General features: G+C 42.4%; 1 protein-coding gene across 2 annotated transcripts in view; it reads left to right on the forward strand.

Moving 5' to 3' along the window:
- Positions 1 to 9,224: 9,224 nt before the first annotated feature.
- KCNQ5 (potassium voltage-gated channel subfamily Q member 5) overlaps positions 9,225 to 20,786 on the forward strand; it is a 323,641-nt gene continuing 312,079 nt past the window's right edge. The window contains exons 1-2 of one of the 2 annotated variants that reach the window (XM_081943738.1): positions 9,247 to 9,294; positions 9,489 to 9,981. In XM_081943738.1, the coding sequence (XP_081799864.1) occupies positions 9,599 to 9,981 (383 nt within the window). In that variant the 5' untranslated portion in view covers positions 9,247 to 9,294; positions 9,489 to 9,598. Of the gene's footprint in view, positions 9,982 to 20,786 lie in introns of both variants that reach the window. The other variant, XM_081943739.1, reaches the window with a different exon arrangement.

The raw sequence follows: 20,786 nt of genomic DNA on the forward strand, positions 1-20,786 counted from the left end.
TGATACACTGAACTAATCTATATTTTAAAACCATAGTTTGCTTAATAAGCCACAAAGTGATTGGATTCACATATGTTAAACCACAAATAACTACAATACACACAGTGTGCAATGCCAATTGCAAATATTATTGTAGAATCCTGTAAAAGCAGATTCTGCTGGGATTTTTTTTCTCAGGCTTCATTCAGTTGTTGGGCATAATTCTCCTGAGGTCAAGTTAAATCTGCATTTTTAATATAACTAATGATTTTATATTTTAATGCCCTAAAGGAAAAATAAAACTGTTTGATCCCTAACATTACTATTTCAAGCTTTAGAAAGCTCATCTTCTGGAGGGCTACAAAATATAAGTGATGCCCTGAATTTCTGAATAACGTTACTGAAAAGTGGCAAAAGGTATAAACAATGGGGGTTTTTATCAATTAAAATGCATACAAAACACAACTGTATGATGCATACTACTCATCCCACTATTGCATAGGATGTATTAACAAGAGAGCCCAGATACTGTATTTACACAGAAATAAAATATTATGATTTGAGAACTGTTGTTATTTGTCTACAACAAAAGGCTGGTGATACCACCACATTTGCAATATTGAGAGTTATAAATAAATAATAAATAAATATTTATTTCTTAGCCGCACCCTCTCTCGAAGGACTCGGGGCGGCGTACAATGAAACATATGAAATAAATATGGACAAAACAAACATATAACAGAGACATATACCGAGACATACACAAGGAGGAGGTCGGCTGATAAATAAAACAATTAAAATACAGTATTTAAAAACCCCTAGATAATTAAATATAATTAAAATACCCAGTAAAAGCCCGTCAGGAGCGATATGGTTAGATCAAAGTTGAGCCAGGCCAGCTGCTTGGAATAGGTGGGTCTTAAGCTTAATACGAAAGGAGCGGAGGTCAGAGGTATTCCTAATATCCGGAGGGAGGTCATTCCACAGGGCTGGGCCCGCCACAGAGAAGGCTCTACTCCTAGGCGCCGCCCCCCGACACTGTCTTGTGGACGGCACCTGGAGGAGGCCCTCTCTGTGCGAGCGGATTGGTCGCAGGGATGTATGGGGCAGAATACGATCCCGCAAGTAACTAGGTCCTGAGCCATGGAGCGCTTTAAAGATTATTATCAAAACCTTGAAACGCACCCGATAGACCACAGGAAGCCAGTGCAGCTCGCGCAGGAGCGGTGTCACATGGGAGTACCTAGTACTCCCCATAATTACCCGCGCGGCTGCGTTCTGGACCAACTGTAGCCTCCGGGTGCATTTCAAGGGAAGCCCCATGTAGAGAGCGTTACAGTAGTCCAAGCGAGACGTCACCAGCGCATGAGTGACTGTGCGTAAGGCGTCCTGGTCCAGTAGGGGGCGCAATTGGTGGAACCTGGCGAACCTGGTGGAACGCCCCCCTTGCCACGGCTGTCACATGGTCATCCATGGACAGCCGGGCATCCAGGAGGACGCCCAAATTGCGCGCCCGCTCCACGGGGGCCAGTTGAATGCCCCCAATGGCCAATGATGGAATTAATTGGCTGAACCGGGGAGCTGGTACCCACAGCCACTCCGTCTTGGAGGGGTTGAGCTTGAGTCGGTTGTCATCCATCCAGATCCGTACGGCTTCCACACACCGGGACATCACTTCGATGGCCTCGTTGGGGTGGTTCGGGGTGGAAAAGTACAGCTGAGTATCATCAGCGTACAGATGGTATCCGACCCCGAAACCACGGATGATCTCACCCAGCGGCTTCATATATGTGTTGAAGAGGAGTGGCGAGAGGACCGACCCCTGTGGCACCCCACAAGTAAGGGGGCGTAGAGTCGACCTCTCTTCTCCTGCCAACACACACTGCGTCCGGTCAGAAAGGTAGGAGCCGAACCACCGCAAAAAGGTGCCCCGGACCCCCAGCCCCTCCAGCCGGCGCAGCAGGATACCATGGTCGATGGTATCAAAAGCCGCCGAGAGGTCTAATAGGACCAGGATAGAGGAACAACCTCTGTCTCTGGCCCTCCAGAGATCATCCACCAACGCGACCAAGGCCGTCTCCGTGCTGTGACCGGGGCGGAAGCCGGACTGGCGCGGGTCTAGATAATCATTTTCCTCCAGATGTCGTGGAAACTGGTAGGCCACCACACTCTCTACAACCTTCGCCAAAAAGGGAAGGTTGGAGACAGGACGATAATTGGCCAGCTCCAAAGGGTCCAGGGAAGGCTTCTTGAGCAAGGGTCTCACCACCGCCTCTTTCAAGGCGGCCGGGAGAGACCCCTCGCTCAGCGAAGCATTCACTAGGCCCAGGAGCCAGTCTCGTGTAACCTCCCAGGATGCCAGTACAAGCCAGGAGGGGCACGGGTCCAATAAACATGTGGTGGGTCGCAGTCGTCCACGCAATCTGTCCAAATCCTCGATGGCAACCAAGTCAAACTCCTCCCAGATCAATACCTCAAGACTCGCCATGGACGTCTCCATTGGATCACTGACAGGAACCCAATCTCTCCGGATTTGAGCGATTTTATCCTGCAGATATTTACCAAATTCCTCTGCCCTGCCCTGTAGGGGGGCCTCCCGCGGCCTCTGAAACAAGAGGGAGCGGGACACCCGAAACAGGGCGGCAGGGCGGTTCTCCGCGGATGCAATGAGAGTGGCACAATATTGGCGTTTGGCCACTCTCAATGCCACAAGGTACGTCCTTAAATGGGCTCGTGCCTGTGTTCGATCAAATTCGGAGCGAGAGGATCTCCAACGACTCTCTAGACGTCTCTTGCGGCACTTCATCACCCTTAGCTCCTCGGTAAACCAAGGGGCTAGGGTGGATCGTTGCCGCCGGAGAGGCCGCAAAGGCGCCACCCGGTTCAAGGCCCCGGTAGTTGCATTATTCCATGCAACTACCAGGTCCTCTACCCGGGGGCGGGTCAAGGTTACGGGAGGTGGCCCAAGCTCCATCTGGAACCTATCAGGTTCCATCAGGCGCCTGGGGCGGAACCATCTGGAACTTTCCGGTTCCGCCTCCCCGCAGCGGGAGGTAGCACCAGGGAAGTCAAGACGGAGGAGTGAGTGATCTGACCATGACAGGGGAGTGATGGTTAAGTCCCCTCCTCCCAGATCACTCAGCCACTGGCCAGAGACAAAAACAAGGTCCAGAGTGTGTCCTCCCTCGTGTGTCGGGCCCTGAATCATTTGAGTCAGGTCCATGGCTGTCATGGAAGCCATGAACTCCCGAACCCCCTCTGATGCTTCTCCCATCGATGGCAGGTTAAAATCCCCCATCACTAAAAGTTTGGGGGTCTCAACCGCCACCGATGCGATCAGCTCGAGGAGTTCGGGCAGGGCCGCTGATGTATAGCGAGGAGCCAGGTATACTATCAGCAGGCCCAACTGTCTCTCAGGCCCCCATTTCACAACAAGGGATTCACATCCGGACGTCTGTGGCACAGTAGACTCCCTCGGCTCTAAGTCCTCCCGAATAATTGCTGCCACCCCACCGCCCCTTCCCTGGGCCCGGGGCTGGTGAAATGCTCGGTAGCCTGGTGGGCACATTTCGACGAGGGGAAGACCTCCCTCGTGGCCCAACCAGGTCTCCGTTATTCCCGCGAGGTCCGGCTCCCCCTCTAAAATTAGATCGTGAATGAGGGGGGCCTTGTTAACAACGGACCTTGCATTGCATAACAGCAGCCTCAGGCCTTGGGTCTGTAACTCTTGACCACCTAGAACGCGGGTGTTGGTACAAGCGACCGGGTGTAACCAGCAACCACGGTCTCCCAACCGACTGTAGGTTCTTAAGCTGTCCTCGTATCTGCCCCTCCCTGCGACCGTTGGAATTAAAGAGCCCTGTATAGTTGTGGTGATGTATACTTAAAGAGAAAATTTTGAAGATTTTGAATTGTCCTGATTTCGAATATGGATCCATAACACAGTCTTGAGAATAATTAGGTGTGTCAGGTCATCTGAGACACTGATGAATGATTGTGAGTTTCCTTCTCTGGAAGTTACCATCTCCCATCAAAATATATTTGTCTTGATCACAATAGCTTACGATAGAGAAAGCCTTCTGGAAAGCACTTTGAATTAATTCTTCTTAAGGATAGAAGTACACATGCAATATTTATTTCTATATTTCATTTAACTCTGAAAGCAATTTACCATTTCTAAAATTTTGTTGGATTTTGTCTGGATTAAACTGTACACCGCCCAGAACCCTTAGAATAGAATAGGACCTTGGAGATCTTCTTGTCCAACCCCCTGCTTAGGCAGGAAACCCTACATCACTTCAGACAAATGGTTATCCAACATCTTCTTAAAAACTTGCAGTGTTGGAGAATTCACAATGTCTGGAGGCAAGTTGTTCCACTGATTAATTGTTCGAAATGTCAGGAAATTTCTCCTTAGTTCTAAGTGGTTTCTCTCCTTGATTAGTTTCCACCCATTGCTTTTTGTTCTACCCTCAGATGCTTTGGAGAATAGTTTGACTCCCTCTTCTTTGTGGTAACCCCTGAGATATTGGAACACTGCTATTGTGTCTCCCCTAGTCCTTCTTTTCAAAAAACTAGACATACCCCGTTCCTGCAACCATTCTTCATATGTTCTAGCTTCCAGTCCCCTAATCATCTTTGTTGCTCTTCTCTGCACTCTTTATAAAGTCTCAAAGTCTTTTTACATCGTGGTGACCAAAACTGAATGCAGTATTCTCCAAGGGAGATGGGCGGTTAAGAAGTAAGAAATAGAAATAAATACATTTTAATAAATGGAGATTGGCTTGATTCTTCAGCTTAATTGGCAACTGACCTTACTCACATAAGGCATTATTAGTATGGTGTTAAGGAAAGGAAGAGAAAACTGGGAAAAATAGAATCTCTTCCCCTCTATGAATGAATGCAACAAAAGTTGCATTCATTCTGTTTCTGGTAAGGGTTTTTGTCATTAATCATGCAGATAGTGGCAGCTCTCCTTTTGAATTATGCAACAAAGAGTGCTTGTATGACCACCTTGTTTGTGAAAAGTGTGACATGCATTAGAGTAGCAATCAGATAAATAAATATTTCACAGAAGAAATAGGGCATATGAGGCATATGAAAAAAGAAAAAGAAACTGGAGAATTAAATAACTTTTATATAATCTCTAATTTGTTATGAGTGCCCTCCATATTTGATTCTTTGGAAAAGAAGCAACACACATTTATGATATTAAATGTGCTGAAAGTGCATGTAGCAAACTATGCAAAATTATTTTAGGATTTAAAAAAACCCATAGTAATTGTGTGCCATTTCAAAATGATTTTCTTCCAAAAGCATGAAACAATGTTGCGGAAATCCCAAAAGATATGCAAAACATGTATAACAGTTATTTACATAGTGTGTGATGTTTATTTATTTGTGTGTACTTGTGTCAGAAGCATCATAATTAAAATAAAGCATATTAAATGACATTTAAAATATAAAATAAAATACAACATTAAAATATGTACAAATCAAATAGATCTTGCCCAGAAACTAGCAACACTAATTGTGTTTTATCACACTACCATGAGGTTCTCAGGTATACACCGATCAGGGAAAAAAGCAGAGGTGATATTCAGCAGGTTCTGACCAGTTCTGGAGAACCAGTAGCGGAAATTTTGAGTAGTTCCGAGAACAGGTAAATACCACCTCTGACTGGCCCTGCCTCCATCTATTCTTTGCCTCCAGAGTCCCAGCCGATCAGGAGGAAATGGGGATTTTGCAGTAACCTTCCCCCGGAATGGGATGGGAATGGAGATTTTACAGTATCCTTTCCCTGTCAGACGCACCAAGCCACGCCCACCAAGCCATACCACGCCCACCAAGCCATGCCCACAAAACCGGTAGTAAAAAAAATTGAATCCCACCACTGGAACAAAGGGTAAGTATAAATATGTGTTGTTGTCTGCATGTCACCACAATTGCAGAGAGTAGACGCAACCAAATAGTCCCATTTGTTCAAAGTGTCTCTGGATCTTGTTGTTTGATACATTTTCTTTTTAAGCTTTGTACTAGAAAAATTGAAATATTTGTTTATTTTATAGAGCAGTTGGCAGCACTTTCATTTCTTCTTTTACTTGAGTTGCTATTCGCAAACCTGACTCTCAAAGTAACATTGTAGGAGAACCATGTTAGTCTATGGTAGTCAAACATTAAGAATCTACTTGCACTTTTTTTGACTAACACATTTTTATTGAAAGGCCTAAGCTTCCATGAAGTGAGCTGCATTACAAAAAGCTTGGCTTTTCAATAAGTCTTAGTCAGAAAAGTGCTATTAAATTCCTTTTGATTTTAATGCTTAACTGACAATGCCTGGAGTTGCACCTTTCCTTTGCACAGTAACTTAAAAATAAATTGCAGTTTAACAATTCTCATGCATGCTTACTCAAAAGTACATTTCACCAATTTCAGTGGGGTTTATTTTTAAGGAGTGATAATACTACAGTCTCAAAGAGCTGTATCAATAAACAAGAATGTTTGAAATGAGAGAAGTGTATTTAGACATAGTATACAGAATATATGTACAGATTTTTTCAGTGTATTGAGCCCCTTTCAGTTCAGATGTTTACAACTCTGGCAATGAAACAGCTCTCAAATGAAACCTGAAATGCTGAAAGCTCATTTGTACACTTAACCACAGGACAAATATGCCCTACTAACCTATGCCGTGTCCCCAGGATGTTGTCTGCATTTCATCTCCAGCCAAAGCTTTGACAATTTAAGCTGTCTTTAGCTGTATCCATTCTAAAGATACAGCTTTCTCTCCTCCCCTTGCGTTGAGGATTGAAATGATGTTGATATGGCCTATGTGATCTCCCCAGTTCCTACTGGCCACTTCAGTTCGCAGCAGGCAGGCACACCAGTCCTATGGCTGAGGTGCCTTCCATAGACACTGTGGAAGAAGCTACCCGAAGTCAGCAGAAGCCTGGCTTATACAGAGGGCCATGTAATGTTTGACTGGCACTTGAAAGATCACATTGGCCATACTAAGGTCAAATAAACCAGAAAAGAGAGTCAGATTCTAAACTGAACTGTAGGTTACTGGTTTGATTACCAATGGGTACATTAAAACTTCTCCACTGCTTTAAACAACACGGGGCTTCTCATGGCATCATCTTTTATCATTTTTAATACAAAGAGAGGGTCATTTTTTTCTGCTACCTTATGGCTCTAAGGCTGCCCATATCACAAGGACAGAACTGAACTTGTTAGCAGTGTTGCCATTTTCTTGCAGTAGGAACTAAAGATAGTTCATTATTAACCCCGCCCTCCTGCTTTGCTCTGGGCCCCTCCTCTGCAGCTGTGACCTGTCAGTTTGGCTACTTTAGGACACTTGTGCAGAAGACAATGCCCAGCTGGAAAAAAAAAATCCTGTTATTTCTTGCAGGTGAAGTGCCACGCATATGAATATGGATATGCTTCCAGTAGCTTTCCTTAAGGGGTACCACATTAAAATTGCAAGGACAGCACTAGTCAGCAGCCTCCTTAGGCAGCAGAATAGGGCTCAGAAAGGTTACCCGGGCATGAGTCAAATACTGACGGATCCGAGTGGGAGGCCTAAAGCGACCTCATCTATCCCAGGCTGCACTTGCTGTCACAGCATCATTTCCTGATCTGCTTTCTTTTCTAAACATGTAGTTGCTTGTGGATGGCAGGCTTGTCTGCCCAATTTACATTTGGAAGCCAACATCAGGCTGAGCTTTAGCAGCAGTAGGGGGGGGGGGGGGAGGACAGCAAGATCTAAGCTACGGAAAATATTTTCCCTGTAAAAATACTGAAGGGAGGAAAGGAAGCCAGCCAGCCTCTAGACTTGAAGCTGGAGGAATTGTAGGCCCTTCTGTCCGGAGGTTTCCTTGGGTTTCCACTTATACTATCTTCCCCCCTCTTCCCCCCCCCCCGAGGTTTGGTTTCTTTTTCGGTGGGGATATTTTGAGTGACTCGACTCGCGTCCCCGCTCAGCGCTTTGTCTCGCGCAGAAGCGACGAGGGAGTCGCTGCGAGTGACACAGAAGCGGCTCCCACTAGCGACCCCGCTCATCGCCCTGGAGCCGATCTAGTCAGTCTCCGAGGGCCGGGGAGGTCGTGCGGTCGGAGAAAATGTAAATAAGGGCGGGGGAGGCGGGTTTCCGCAAGCCACCTGCTTCTTAAAGCGTGTCGCCACGTATAAGGGAAGAGCGGGAAAACGGCAGGGCTCCCCAACAAGGGTGGGCAAAGTGCGAGGAAAGAGACGCTGCCTCCTTGGAAGCGCAGGTTTCTGTTTTGGGGGTTTGTTTTTCTCCTCCTCTTGGTCACGTCTTGCGGTTTCTCCCCCTACCCCTTGCGCGCATCTTTCTTTCGCCTCGAGCTGGCTGAAACTTCCCTGGAACTTGGCGAGAGTGTGCGGGAGGAGGCAAAAGGGGATCCCTCCCGCTCTCCGTTCTGCTGGGCGGATTTCGTGTGCGTTTTTACGCATACGGTAATTTCTCTCCAGCTTTGGCAGAATAGATTGAGGTGAGAAGGCATAAGGAGAGGGTGCTTGTCAGGCGACCCTCTTATTAACCCGATGGAGGAGCAGTTAAAACTCAACAGAGACGAGCTTAATGATCAAAATTTGTAATCGTCGATGACCGAGGCTGCGAGATCGGTTTCTCCACCTTTTTTTTTTTTTACCCCGAGCTGGAACTGCTGCGACGACTGGACTCGGAGCGGTTTAAATGACTTTTCGAGGGAGATTTCCTTCCTGCGGCGCTGACTTGCTTCTCTTTGTATCTTTTGCTGCTATTTGGCACGAGGGAGAGGAGAAGCGCCGGGCACAGCCTCCTCTGCGCCCCCTTCTTGCTCCTCCTATCCAGTTTATTCGGTAGCGGCGAGTACTTTTTCGCCTGCGTTTGCACGAGAGGCAACAGCTTGCCTGTCTGCCCGTTCGGGAAGCCTCGCCATAGCAAAATATACTGAACCGGCCACGGATCTAAGCGGGAGGCTCTCCGGCCTTCGTTTCTTTTCTTTTCTTTTTTGCCCTTCTCTCGTTTTCAAACAGTTTCTGTAATCCAAGGCGGCAGGCTTCTCGCCTCCCCCCTCCCGCCCGGCTTTCTTCAAAGCAGTTCCTCGTTTGCCTGGTGTCAACCGTGGCTGCCCCTGGATCTCGTCTTAGGCGGAGAGCGAAGAGCAGCGCTCTGTTCCTTTAAGGAGAATTCGGCACCTTATTCTACTCCAAAGTTTCTCAATAAAGAGAAAGGCGGCTGAGGAAATGAAGCGTTGCCGAAGCCACTGAAGGAAAGCGAAGCCAAGCGAGAACCTCCGAGGGGAGCTGATTGTGAGCGCTTTTTCTCCCCCCACCCCCACCCCCACTTCCCCCAAAGCCTCCACATCTCCAGCTGTGGATTACCAAGGTGGCCCCCACGGCTCCTTTTGCCCCCTTCCTCCTTGGCGGGAGTTGTGGGGAAAACGCCAGGCGGCTGCAGCCCCAATTTCTTCTCGACCGCCTCCTTTTGCTTTCCTCAGCCCAAGGAGGAACCTCCTCGCCTCCCATCCCCAACCAAGCGGGAGCCCGCGCCGCTTGCCGCCGCCGCCACCGCCACCACCACCACAGCCGCTGCTTTTGCCCCTGCCGTGATGCCATGCCCCGCAGCTACAGCGGAGGAGATGACAAGGGCGGCTCCGCCGGGATCTGGTTAAAGAGCAGCTCGGCGGGGCGCTACGGCTGCAGCGGGAGCAGCAGCGGCATGAAGGATGTGGAGTCCGGTCGGAGCAGGGTGCTCCTGAACTCGGCGCCCTCCCGAGGGGACGGCTTGCTCCTCCTGGGCACCGGCGGCGGGTTTGGCTTGCGAGAGAGCCGGCGAGGCAAGCAAGGAGGAGCCCGGATGAGCCTGCTGGGGAAACCGCTCTCCTACAGCAGCAACCCGATCTACCGGCGGAACGCCAAGTACCGGAAGCTGCAGAACTATCTCTACAATGTATTGGAGAGACCCAGAGGCTGGGCTTTCATCTATCACGCGTTCGTGTGAGTACCAGGGGTGTCGGGGACAGACGCGTGCGCTCCGGCGGTGACTGGGCTGCCACATGGGTGGGGAAGTGGGTGGAGCCCGCCCCCACACCTGTCGGAAGAGTGACCCGGTGGAATGCCTTGTCCAAGGCGAGGGACACCTTGGCGTGCGAGGGGGGTGAGGTCAGAGGTGTGGCGGCGCATCCTACTGCTGTGGAATGCCCTGGAGTCCTTTTGAACGCGCTAAAATGAGCATCACTTGAATTCTGTAGAAACGTGACAGGGTGCTTCCCTATGCAGAGAATCTTAGTACTGCCAATCGGAAAGCATATTCTGCTTCTAGCCTTGTCTTTTCTTCCTTCGCAGTTTTCCACATAAGAAAAACATATATCAAAGGATAGGTGAGGAAAGATGAGAGGTGTTTTTTTTTACATGTGGAGGAAACGTGTTGTCTCCTGCTTAAAATTCAGTGAATAAGACTAGCGATTGGGCGACAGAAACCTGATTTGGGAGCACCTAGAAAGCACAGAGTAAAAATACCTATTCCTTTTGGATGACTCTGCAGGTTTGATCACCTTAAGGCATTTCCATGCGTCATAATCCTTAAAGTGTCTGAGCTATTTGACTTAGGTGTGATTGTGGTTATATTTCCTTTTTTAAAAAGGGAGGGGAGGATAGAGAACATTAAAGTTAAAATCCTGGCCTTTATATCTAAAGTATAAATAAAAATACAACCAAAAATATTCCCAAACCTAAAACAATGTAAGATTTTAAAACTGCAATCCTATTCTCACTCACCTGAATTTGATTTCTTGATCATAAAGAGGACTACTGCAAGGAGCATATGGAGACTTGGGCTCCACCTGTCAAGTGTGAAAGTATGCTTTAGATGAGGCTTTTGCAAAAGTTTAGGAATTTTCATTTTAATGTGTGTGCAGGTATGTAGAGAAAACCCCATTGCAGAGTTCTTTGCGATATATTGATGTGGCTCTTTATTGTGTTAAATGATGTTTAGCTGCAAATAGAAGAATGCCAGTATTATCCAGAGACAATGAAATGGAAGGAACTACATTGGAATGTGTTTAGAAGTGAATTGTGTAATGGCTCTTCTATCTAAGAAACAACATTTGCAAGTTTTGAAACGGTGCACTAGGTAAAATATTGCGAAGATAATAAAGATGTAAAAGCCTTCAATATTCCTCAGAAGCAAACAAACTTTAAATAAAAGTTGGGATGGAAAGATAAGACACATTGGTTATTTTCTATCAAGAGAAAGAACTGTTAGGAATAGGTGCAGAAATGCAGCCCAGCAAAGAAGATGAAAGGAGAACCTTGGTTCTGGAACAATTTAATGTTGTGAAATGACTAAAAGATATTGGGATAGGTATTTTATTAGAATTGTAATTATTATAATTATGAAAGAAGACTGGAGGATTAAGAAGGAAGACTGAATTATGAATAATTCATAATTGTGGAGAGAATAGAACATATGAAACATCATAAATGTGATTTCTGAGAATTTGGTAGAACTAAATATTTCACTAAAAAATTGAGTTTTTAAAATAATGTCCAAGTTTCTTCATAATTCTTAGAGTGCTTCCAACAATAATAGCACTTACTAGAATACCTCAAGTAGTAAAAGTATCCAACAGATTTCAGTAGCCTTATGACCTGTAAAATAGACTGGTATTAATAATCTTGTATTTAATATGGTATCTGAAGTTGAAATAATAGCATTTAATAGGCACACTTGAACTCTCATAATCAAATAGTTTGCCAGCAAAATCTACCAGCAATCCTTAAAACTACTCTGTAAATAAATAAATATTATTTCTCGTATTGTTGATCATGTTATGCAAGTTGAGAAATAATAGTTTGACATAAGCTTGCTAGTTTGTGATAGGGAACCAGATTCATTCCCATGGTTCTAGCCTGTGACATTATATTCCACAAGTTGTTAAGACAGGGGCTTGTATAAATCAGAGTCAAGTGTGACTTGAACTAGAGTAGGGCAATGCTAGTTTCCTCTAGGCCTAAGTCAAAATCTTTGTCATTACACTGAGTGTACAGTTAGGCATTCCTTATCTAATGGTACATTTCTAAGAATTCCAAGACGAACATGAGATGAGAAAAACTGTACATAATTTTTGCAAATTTGAATACAAATTCAAAATAAGGAAACAGGCTATGGCAGATGCAGAAATGTGGACAGTGATCCAGTTGGTTCAGGTCTAAAAAGTTGTTAAGAAGGCTTCTAAAAGGATTGACTCATCAGGCCTATAGTTAGCTAGGTAAAGACAACCTCATCTGTAAATAAATATTCTGATCCTGCTAAGCTGTTAGGCTGCAATGGTTTGTCTAATAATCATGCATTGCATCAAGCAATGAACGTTTGAAAGAATATTTCATAGAAAGCAAGGAAAGGTTATTTAAAAAGAGCAGCAACAAATAATTCCAAATTTTCCAGCTAAATAATTTCAACTGTGAGGAACATTTTTCAGAAAAGAAGATCCAGGAGCTGGTGAAGTCCAACGATCTGTTGGGCAAAGAAAAATCTCTGGTAAACGTCTCCCAAAACTGGCCATCAACAAAACAGAACCCCCAGAGATCAATGCAAATAACCCGCTGAAAATGTTAATTGATGCTGGGATTGTTGCTGTTGTCCACAAGACCATACCACAGCATTACTTATACAACAATTGCAAAAATGTTAGAGTTATGGATCAGAGTGGCACAAGAGAGATTGTGTGGGTGGAACAAAAAAATGATTCATCCAAATATTAACATACCCTAAAAGTTAATACCCAACGATCAATGAAGAAATTGAAGAGTTTGAAGGAAATGGTTTGAAACTAAATTGATCAAGAAGTACTAACAATAAAAAAAAGTTTTGAAATGGCCTCGGTAGTCTCTGTACTTGAATATTATTGAAATCTGTAGGAAGGTCACAAGCATGAAGTTTATGCAAGGAGACAGGAATATTTTTGAGCTAGAAAAGTTCTGCAAGGAAGACTGGAAGGGGGAAAAATCTTCTAAAAAACGGTGTAGGAAATATTTGGAAGCTGTTATTTCAGGAGGGTTACAAACTATTCATTAAAGAGTCAAACTCCTATACCTTCCATGTTCACCATTTTTTATTTCAAAACTGTAAACAATAGCATTCAAATGTCCAGAAAGAATTATGTCATCTTCTATTCCCTTAGGGCACAGGTGTCACATTGCCATCACATGACATACCACGATATGTTTCCTCTTTGTGGAGCTGGGGTGGGCATGGCCTGTGTGTAAGCCTGTGTGTGACGGATTTGGCCCGCAAACTGCCAGTTTGACACCGCTGCCTTAGGGATTCAGGGAACTATTCAATTTGATCAAAGATGCCTAAAGTTTTGCATGCAACTATATATTTCCATACAAACAGTTTTGCATTTATGGTAATAACAGTTGTTTTAGCCATGATCCTTTTTTTACGGAAAGAGGAACTGAAGTAGAGATATGTAAAGCTACATAATGAACTTCTCTTTAAAAAGAAATTAAATTGAAGTTCTTGACCTGCCTTTCTTAATATTAAGTGTTGGTGTGTATTTCAGCTATATTGGGAGTTCTAGTTCCATCTATTGCAGAATGCTAAATTAGGAAGTATGCTAAAGACCTGACATTCATTGTATTCTAATGTATAGTCAGTACTTTTCTTCTATTGAAATATTATTCTTAAATCTTTATCTACAGGTGAAACTCGAAAAATTAGAATACCATGCAAAAGTTCATTTATTTCAGTAATGCAACTTAAAAGGTGAAACTAATATATGAGATAGACTCATTACATGCAAAGTAAGGTAGTTCAAGCCGTGATTTGTCATAATTGTGGTGATTATGGCTTACAGCTCATGAAAAGCCCAAATCCACCATCTCATAAAATTAGAATATTGTGAAAAGGTGCAATATTCTAGGATCAAAGTGTCCCCTTCTAATCAGCTAATTAAGCCATAACACCCGCAAAGGGTTCCTGAGCCTTTAAATGGTCTCTCAGTCTGGTTCAGTAGGAATCACAACCATGGGAAATACTGCTGATCTGACAGTTGTGCAGAAAACCATAATTGACACTCTCCATAAGGAGGGAAAGCCTCAAAAGGTCATTGCAAAAGAAGTTGGATGTTCCCAAAGTGCTGTATCAAAGCACATTAATAGAAAATTGTGTGGAAGGGGAAAGTGTGGAAGAAAAAGGTGCACAAGCAGCCTGGAGAGGATTGTCAGGAAAAGACCATTCAAAAGTGTTGGGGACTTTCACAAGGAGTGGACTGAGACTGGAGTCAGTGCATCAAGAGCCACCACACACAGACAGATCCTGGACATGGGCTTCAAATGTCGTATTCCTCTTGTCAAGCCACTCCTGAACAACAAACAACGTCATAAGCATCTTACCTGGGCTAAAGAAAAACAGACCTGGTCTGTTGCTCAGTGGTCCAAAGTCCTCTTTTCTGATGAGAGCAACTTTTGCATCTCATTTGGAAACCAAGGACCCAGAGTATGGAGGAATAATGGAGAGGCACACCCTGCAAGATGCTTGAAGTCCAGTGTGAAGTTTTCACAGTCTGTGTTGATTTGGGAGCCATGTCATCTGCTGGTGTTGGTCCACTGTGCTTCATTAAGTCCAGGGTCAACGCAGCCATCTACCAGGAGATTCTGGAGCACTTCATGCTTCCTTCCGCAGACAAGCTTTATGGGGATTCTGACTTCATTTTCCAGCAGGACCTGGCACCTGCCCACACTGCCAAAAGCACCAAAACCTGGTTCAATGACCGTGAGATTACTGTGTTTGATTGGCCAGCAAACTCGCCTGACCTGAACCCCATAGAGAATCTATGGGGCATTGCCAAGAGAAAGATGAGAGACATGGGATTGAACAATGCAGAAGAGCTGAAGGCCACTATTGAAGGCATCCTTGTCTTCCATAACACCTCAGCAGTGCCACAGGCTGATAGCTTCCATGCCACACCGCATTGAGGCAGTAATTGCTGCAAAAAGGGGCCAAACCAAGTACTGAATTCATATGCATGCTTATACTTTTCAGAGGTCCAATATTGTTCTATGTACAATCCTTGTTTTATTGATTGCATGTAATATTCTAATTTTCTGAGATGGTGGATTTGGGGTTTTCATGAGCTGTAAGCCATCATCATCACAATTATGACAAATCACTGCTTGAACTATCTTGCTTTGCATGTAATGAGTCTATCTCACATATTAGTTTCACCTTTTAAGTTGCATTACTGAAATAAATGAACTTTTGCACGATATTCTAATTTTTCGAGTTTCACCTGTATATGGGAAGGACTTAAATGCATGTCCTTAATAGTAACTTGACTGTAGACAAATCACAATTTTCACTGTACCTTAAGAATGGTGATATTCCAGTAAAAGTTAAGCACTTACCATTCCTATCAATTTAGCAGTGATGCTTAAAATGGCAATATCATGCATATTGCACAAGAATAATAACATCCAAGACAAACTATGAGAAATGCAATGATGTAATGTCAGCTACATTGTTCTACTTCCATTAATCATGTCACTCATGCCAGGTCTTCAAGAAAACATTATAATTCACAAATTACTTCTACAACCACACATGAACATGACAGTTTGAGGGGGAAAAATCAATGAAGTGTTGTTTCTGTTTGGAGAATTCTTTTACCATTGTTTGAAAATGTGATTGCAGAAATGCAGAATGCTAGGTAACACCAGTGGCATCTCTTCCATTTCTAAATATGCAAGACATTAATCTTTGTGCATGATATACAAAAAAAATCCATATTAATTGTTGCTGGGCTTGTTTGTTTTGGTAAAGCTGATCAATTTCGAATTCCTCCTCTTTTTGTCAGAATGTTGGAAAGAATTGTCTTGACTGCACAAGGCATGTACTGTAGCTTGTCAAATGCAACCATATGTGCTCCTAATTTTCTGTAGAGGATCTTGGAAGAATAGCTCTTATGTGTTGTCGTTTTGTGTGCCCAAGTATAAGAGAAATTATCTCAAAGTACAACAAACTGGTGTCTTAAAATACCTCCTACTTTTGTATTTTATTGTAATTTTCACCTGGCAATTTGTTCCTTCAGCCATTCCTTAATAACATAGGTTAACCTTTAGACATTTGGGGGACATTTTGTTTATCCTATGAGAAGAGGGAGGATGATAACTTAGGTCCAAATCCTAGCTAAGGAACAATTGTTGAGAGGGGACATGTACAATTTACTCTTAATACCTATTTATCCACCTGCTTCAGTTGAAATAATGATATTTACAGAAAATACATATAGTCCTTGTTTAACAACTGCCTGGTAAATTGACTGTTCACAGTTGTGATGGTGATGAAAAAACAATATTGCAACCAATTCTCACATTTACGACCTTCTTTGATCTGGAAAGGAAAGCTGAAGTAAGATTTTTACCACAGTCACAATTTTCACTTAGCTATCACTTTGTTTAACAACCCAGGTTATTATTCCAAGTGTGGTTGCTAAATGAGGACTATCTGTAGTTGTTAGAAATCATAAAATGGTATTTTGATTATTGTAATATAGAAAATATGTACCTTGTCACTATCTGAAAGTACAGTATTAACATCCTGAAGTAGTATTGAAATCTGAATGTTTTAAGGATACCAATAAAGTTTTTACTTTGTAACCTAAGAATTTCTGGTGTAAAGAAGCATGTTTCATATTACTATAAAATCATATTTTTCACTACTGTCTTTTGAATTGATTTTAATACATCTAACATTAGCTCTTTATAGGGCAGCAAGAGAAAATGAGAAGCAAAAAGGATCTAATGAGCAAGTAATTGAAAGTAAATGTATTTAATCTACTCCCTCAGGCTTCAAGTAGCTGTGAATGGTTAAAATATTACCATAACATTCAGTAATTTATTTAGTCCCTTGACTCTGTCTTCTATTACAGTTTTCTCTCTTCTGTAAAATATGTATGGATTTGTAGATATTTTAATAGACTTCTAGTAGATAAGCCACTAGGTTAGAAACCAGAGGATAATGAGTTCTAGTCCCTCTCTAGGCATATATATAGTTGGGTATCTTTATATCATTTTCTCTCAGCCATTGGAAGGAGCAGTGACAAAATACTTTGGTGAAATTTTGCCACAAGCCCAGTGCCACAAACACTGACACAAAGCCCTCTTCAACCGTTGTATCTGGCCTGCAAGTCTGAATAATCACAATTTGACAGCAAATCAATTCAAAAAGCCTTTGCTTCCAAATGGAGGTTATCTGGATATTTGCAACATACATACATACATACATACGTACATACGTACATACATACGGACTACATTGAATGAATGCAGATTGAAATCAGTAAAAAAAAAGGATGAGGATATAAGAAAGATTTCTTATTTTGCAATGTTTTGAGCATCTGTAGTAAATACCCATCAGCTAAAGCTAAAATTAGTAATTGTTCTTGAAGTGTATGCATACCTTAAATTCAATGAAAACTGTTAAATTTTCATTCAATTTAATATTTCAATATTTCACTTAATATTTGTAAATGTAATCATTTAATTACACAATCTTTTGGATATTCATATTGAAAATAATACTTTACTTGGATTCATTCCTTATTATTGTAAGCCTTCTAGTATCGCTGTATCAGTGAGACTGACACATAGAAATTTAATAAAGAAATAAATTATAAAAGCATTGTTTCAGATTGTACAATAATGCTTAATTTTCAGCCTAACTGCAATTATACCCATTCCATATTGAGTCCCCAATGACTGTGGTGAAAAAACAGAGCTTCAATGAAATGAACACTATTCAACAAATTCATCTTAATATACCTAAGTAATTTTTATTAAATGCCAGACTGAATGCATCACTACTCTTGAGTTTGTAATCCCACTTAATAGAAAATTCACCCCTAGCCAAGGGTATTTTGTATTGCTACTCACACTGAGTGCAGTTTACTGGGCTTTTATGTTGCTATTCTGTATTCATGGAAGACGGTACTTGAGAAATAGAGTATTGCCAGTTAACTGCTTTTAGTATTATAGCATTTTAATATCTTTGTTGTCTTCTGTAATCAATAATATTTTCCATCTATTTTTCAGCGGATAGTGTAGATATTGAACTGTTGCTTAGTTGCTGATAGTTTTAGCACAGATATTCCTTTACTTTAGTGCAGGGCTGTGGAACTCCCAGCCCAAAGGCTGGATGCGCCACACGCTGGCCACGCCTACACCGGTATAACGAAGGGGGGGGAATACCGTTTACTTCTGATATGTCACATGACACCATCATGACAATATGAGTTTTACACCCCTGCTTTAGTGGGAGGATGGATTTTTTTCATTGATGAACTGTATATGTTTAATTGTGGTGCTCATTACTATTGAAATAGAAATTTACAGAATTTACAAAATTTTGTGCGCACCAAACCGGCAGTAATGCCGGGAGCATTACTAAACAATCAAAGTGATAAAAGAGGAAGTGAAGAAGAAGAAATAATCTGATAAAATCTGTACTTGTTTCCATTGAAATTACCTTATTATATTGTCACTACGTTTTTTGTTTGCCAGCTGTGCTTAAACTCTAAGACATACGGTAGACTGATATGACTCATATCACTAAGCTCACTACGCGTGTCCACATTTATTTTTATTTTTTGTTTGCCCACCAAGAAGGTAGGCAGGAACACTGCCAAAATGTAATCATTAGCTAGTAAGTTTTGTTTTCATTTTCTTTACAATAAAATGTGTTTCTTAGAATATATCTCGGGTTTATTTTTCTTAGTTTTGAAGTATATTTCAAGGAAAAACCCCGGTTCATCCCTCATTAAATGCAATTACCCCAGGAGGGCTGAAATTCCACCCTGACATATATTAACATTCTTACCTCTGTTTGACCAGCCTTCTTCTATTGTTGTATTATTGAGGTCATAATTTTAGGTAGTGTCTCTTTGATGCTATTACTTAAACTTACTTTTTATTTTATTATCATTAAGCTGAAACTTGTGCAATTTTATGTTTCATTACTAATCAGTATTAGTATCATTTCCCATAACCTCATTCCGAATTTTGATGTTGTCTTTTTTCCTTATAGTGTCATATGGTCCCAGTTGCAACAGTCCAACCAATTCAAATGGATGCTGCCATTGTTGCCAATGTTCTCCACGCAGTCCCTTTGGTTTGGAACCTAACTATAGGTCCATAATGTATTCTGTAATATGGCTGTGTAGAGAGCTTTGAGAAGGTTGTTCAGTTCAGCAAACGTTTAATTAAAGAACCTCTCGAAATTGCCATTTAAATAATAAGGGCTCCTCAGTGCTAAATATGAAGCAAAGCATGCATGTTGCTTTATCTCATTTTTCTTTGAAGCCTTTCTTACCCTTTTCCGGCAGAGTTGCTTTATGGCAACTCATCAAAGACATACTGTGTGAAGCTTTGCCTCACAGCACTAGCTAAAATGTGTTATGCTGGATGAGAAACAATTCACAAAGCACCCTAGTTATGTATTTATGTATTTATTTATTTTTATTTTATTTATTTCATCCAGCATGAATTAGATAACAGATATAAGTATAAACATGATTATGAATACATGAAATGCATATGAATACAAGGGAATATTAGGACAGCGATAGTAGGTACGCTGGTGCGCTTATGCACGCCCCTTAAAGACCTCTTAGGAATGGGGTGAGGTCAACAGTAGACAGACAGTCTAAGGTTAGAGTTTTCCAGGCTGGAAATACTGTGGGAAAACTGGTATCATATTCTGAAGCTGTCTTCCTCCAAGTTGCTTGAAAATCTTTAGCAGACACAGAAGAGGAGGTATGACCTGCCTCCCCCACATCGTTCACCAAGCTTTTTATGCTGGAGTTTACCAGGTTGGATGGCTCCATGTGCCTCTTCGGTACACACTGAAGTTCTTAAGAGATAGATAATGTTCTCCTGCAATTGCTTCATTAGAACAAATCATGCTACCTCCATGACACAAACTTCTTTTTATAGCAAATTTAAGTCGCTTTTTGTTAACTTTGCAGGATGCTACAGACAAGAACTACACACTCAGAACAGAGGTGGGTTCCTACTGATTAAGCCAGTTTGGCTGAACCGGTAGTTGTATGGCGGCCTGGATTGCTGGAACTGGCAGTGACCCAGGCCTGCCATGCCCCAAAATGGGTTCCCCGGTTGGCGCCAATAGCACCGGCATCTTGTTTTTAAGTTCTGCACATGCACAGAACAATTTCAATTGAATTGTGCAAGAGTGCGCAGCATGCATCCAGCACATGCGCATAAGTGAACTGGCAGTAAAACCAGCCAGAACCCAGCCCTGACTCAGAATTACTAGCTCTATCTTTATTATAAAGTTATATTAAAGAATTTTTCAAGTCTGAAAGTATACCTCCCCCCCCCCTAGCCTTTACAGCCTAAGAAACTAGGGAGGGACCATTTGAGTCATTTGCCACATCCCCTTTCCTTTGGGCTTAGCTGCCTCTTATCTGACCATTGCCTAATCTGTGGCTTCTCCTCCTGTCTCCCATTGTCTTCCTGTCTCTTACTCTCCCGTACCATTATAGTTTTTTACAGAACTGGACATTTTATAAGCAAATAGTTGATCTGTGACTGGGTGGAATATGGAAAGGCAGGAGCTATCTTTTGGCATCAGTCCTTTTATTTACAGCATTCAGATAATTACATTTCAAAATTTACCTTTCAGGGTGTGTTGATTTTGTATAGAAGATGCTACAGATTTCAGAAATTCCATTCACAGATAATAAAGCTAAACACACAATTTCCTCTAAAAAAACAGAATTTAG

Source organism: Natrix helvetica, assembly GCF_964273705.1.
Source record: "Natrix helvetica genome assembly, chromosome: 2".
NCBI classification, from domain to species: domain Eukaryota; kingdom Metazoa; phylum Chordata; class Lepidosauria; order Squamata; family Natricidae; genus Natrix; species Natrix helvetica.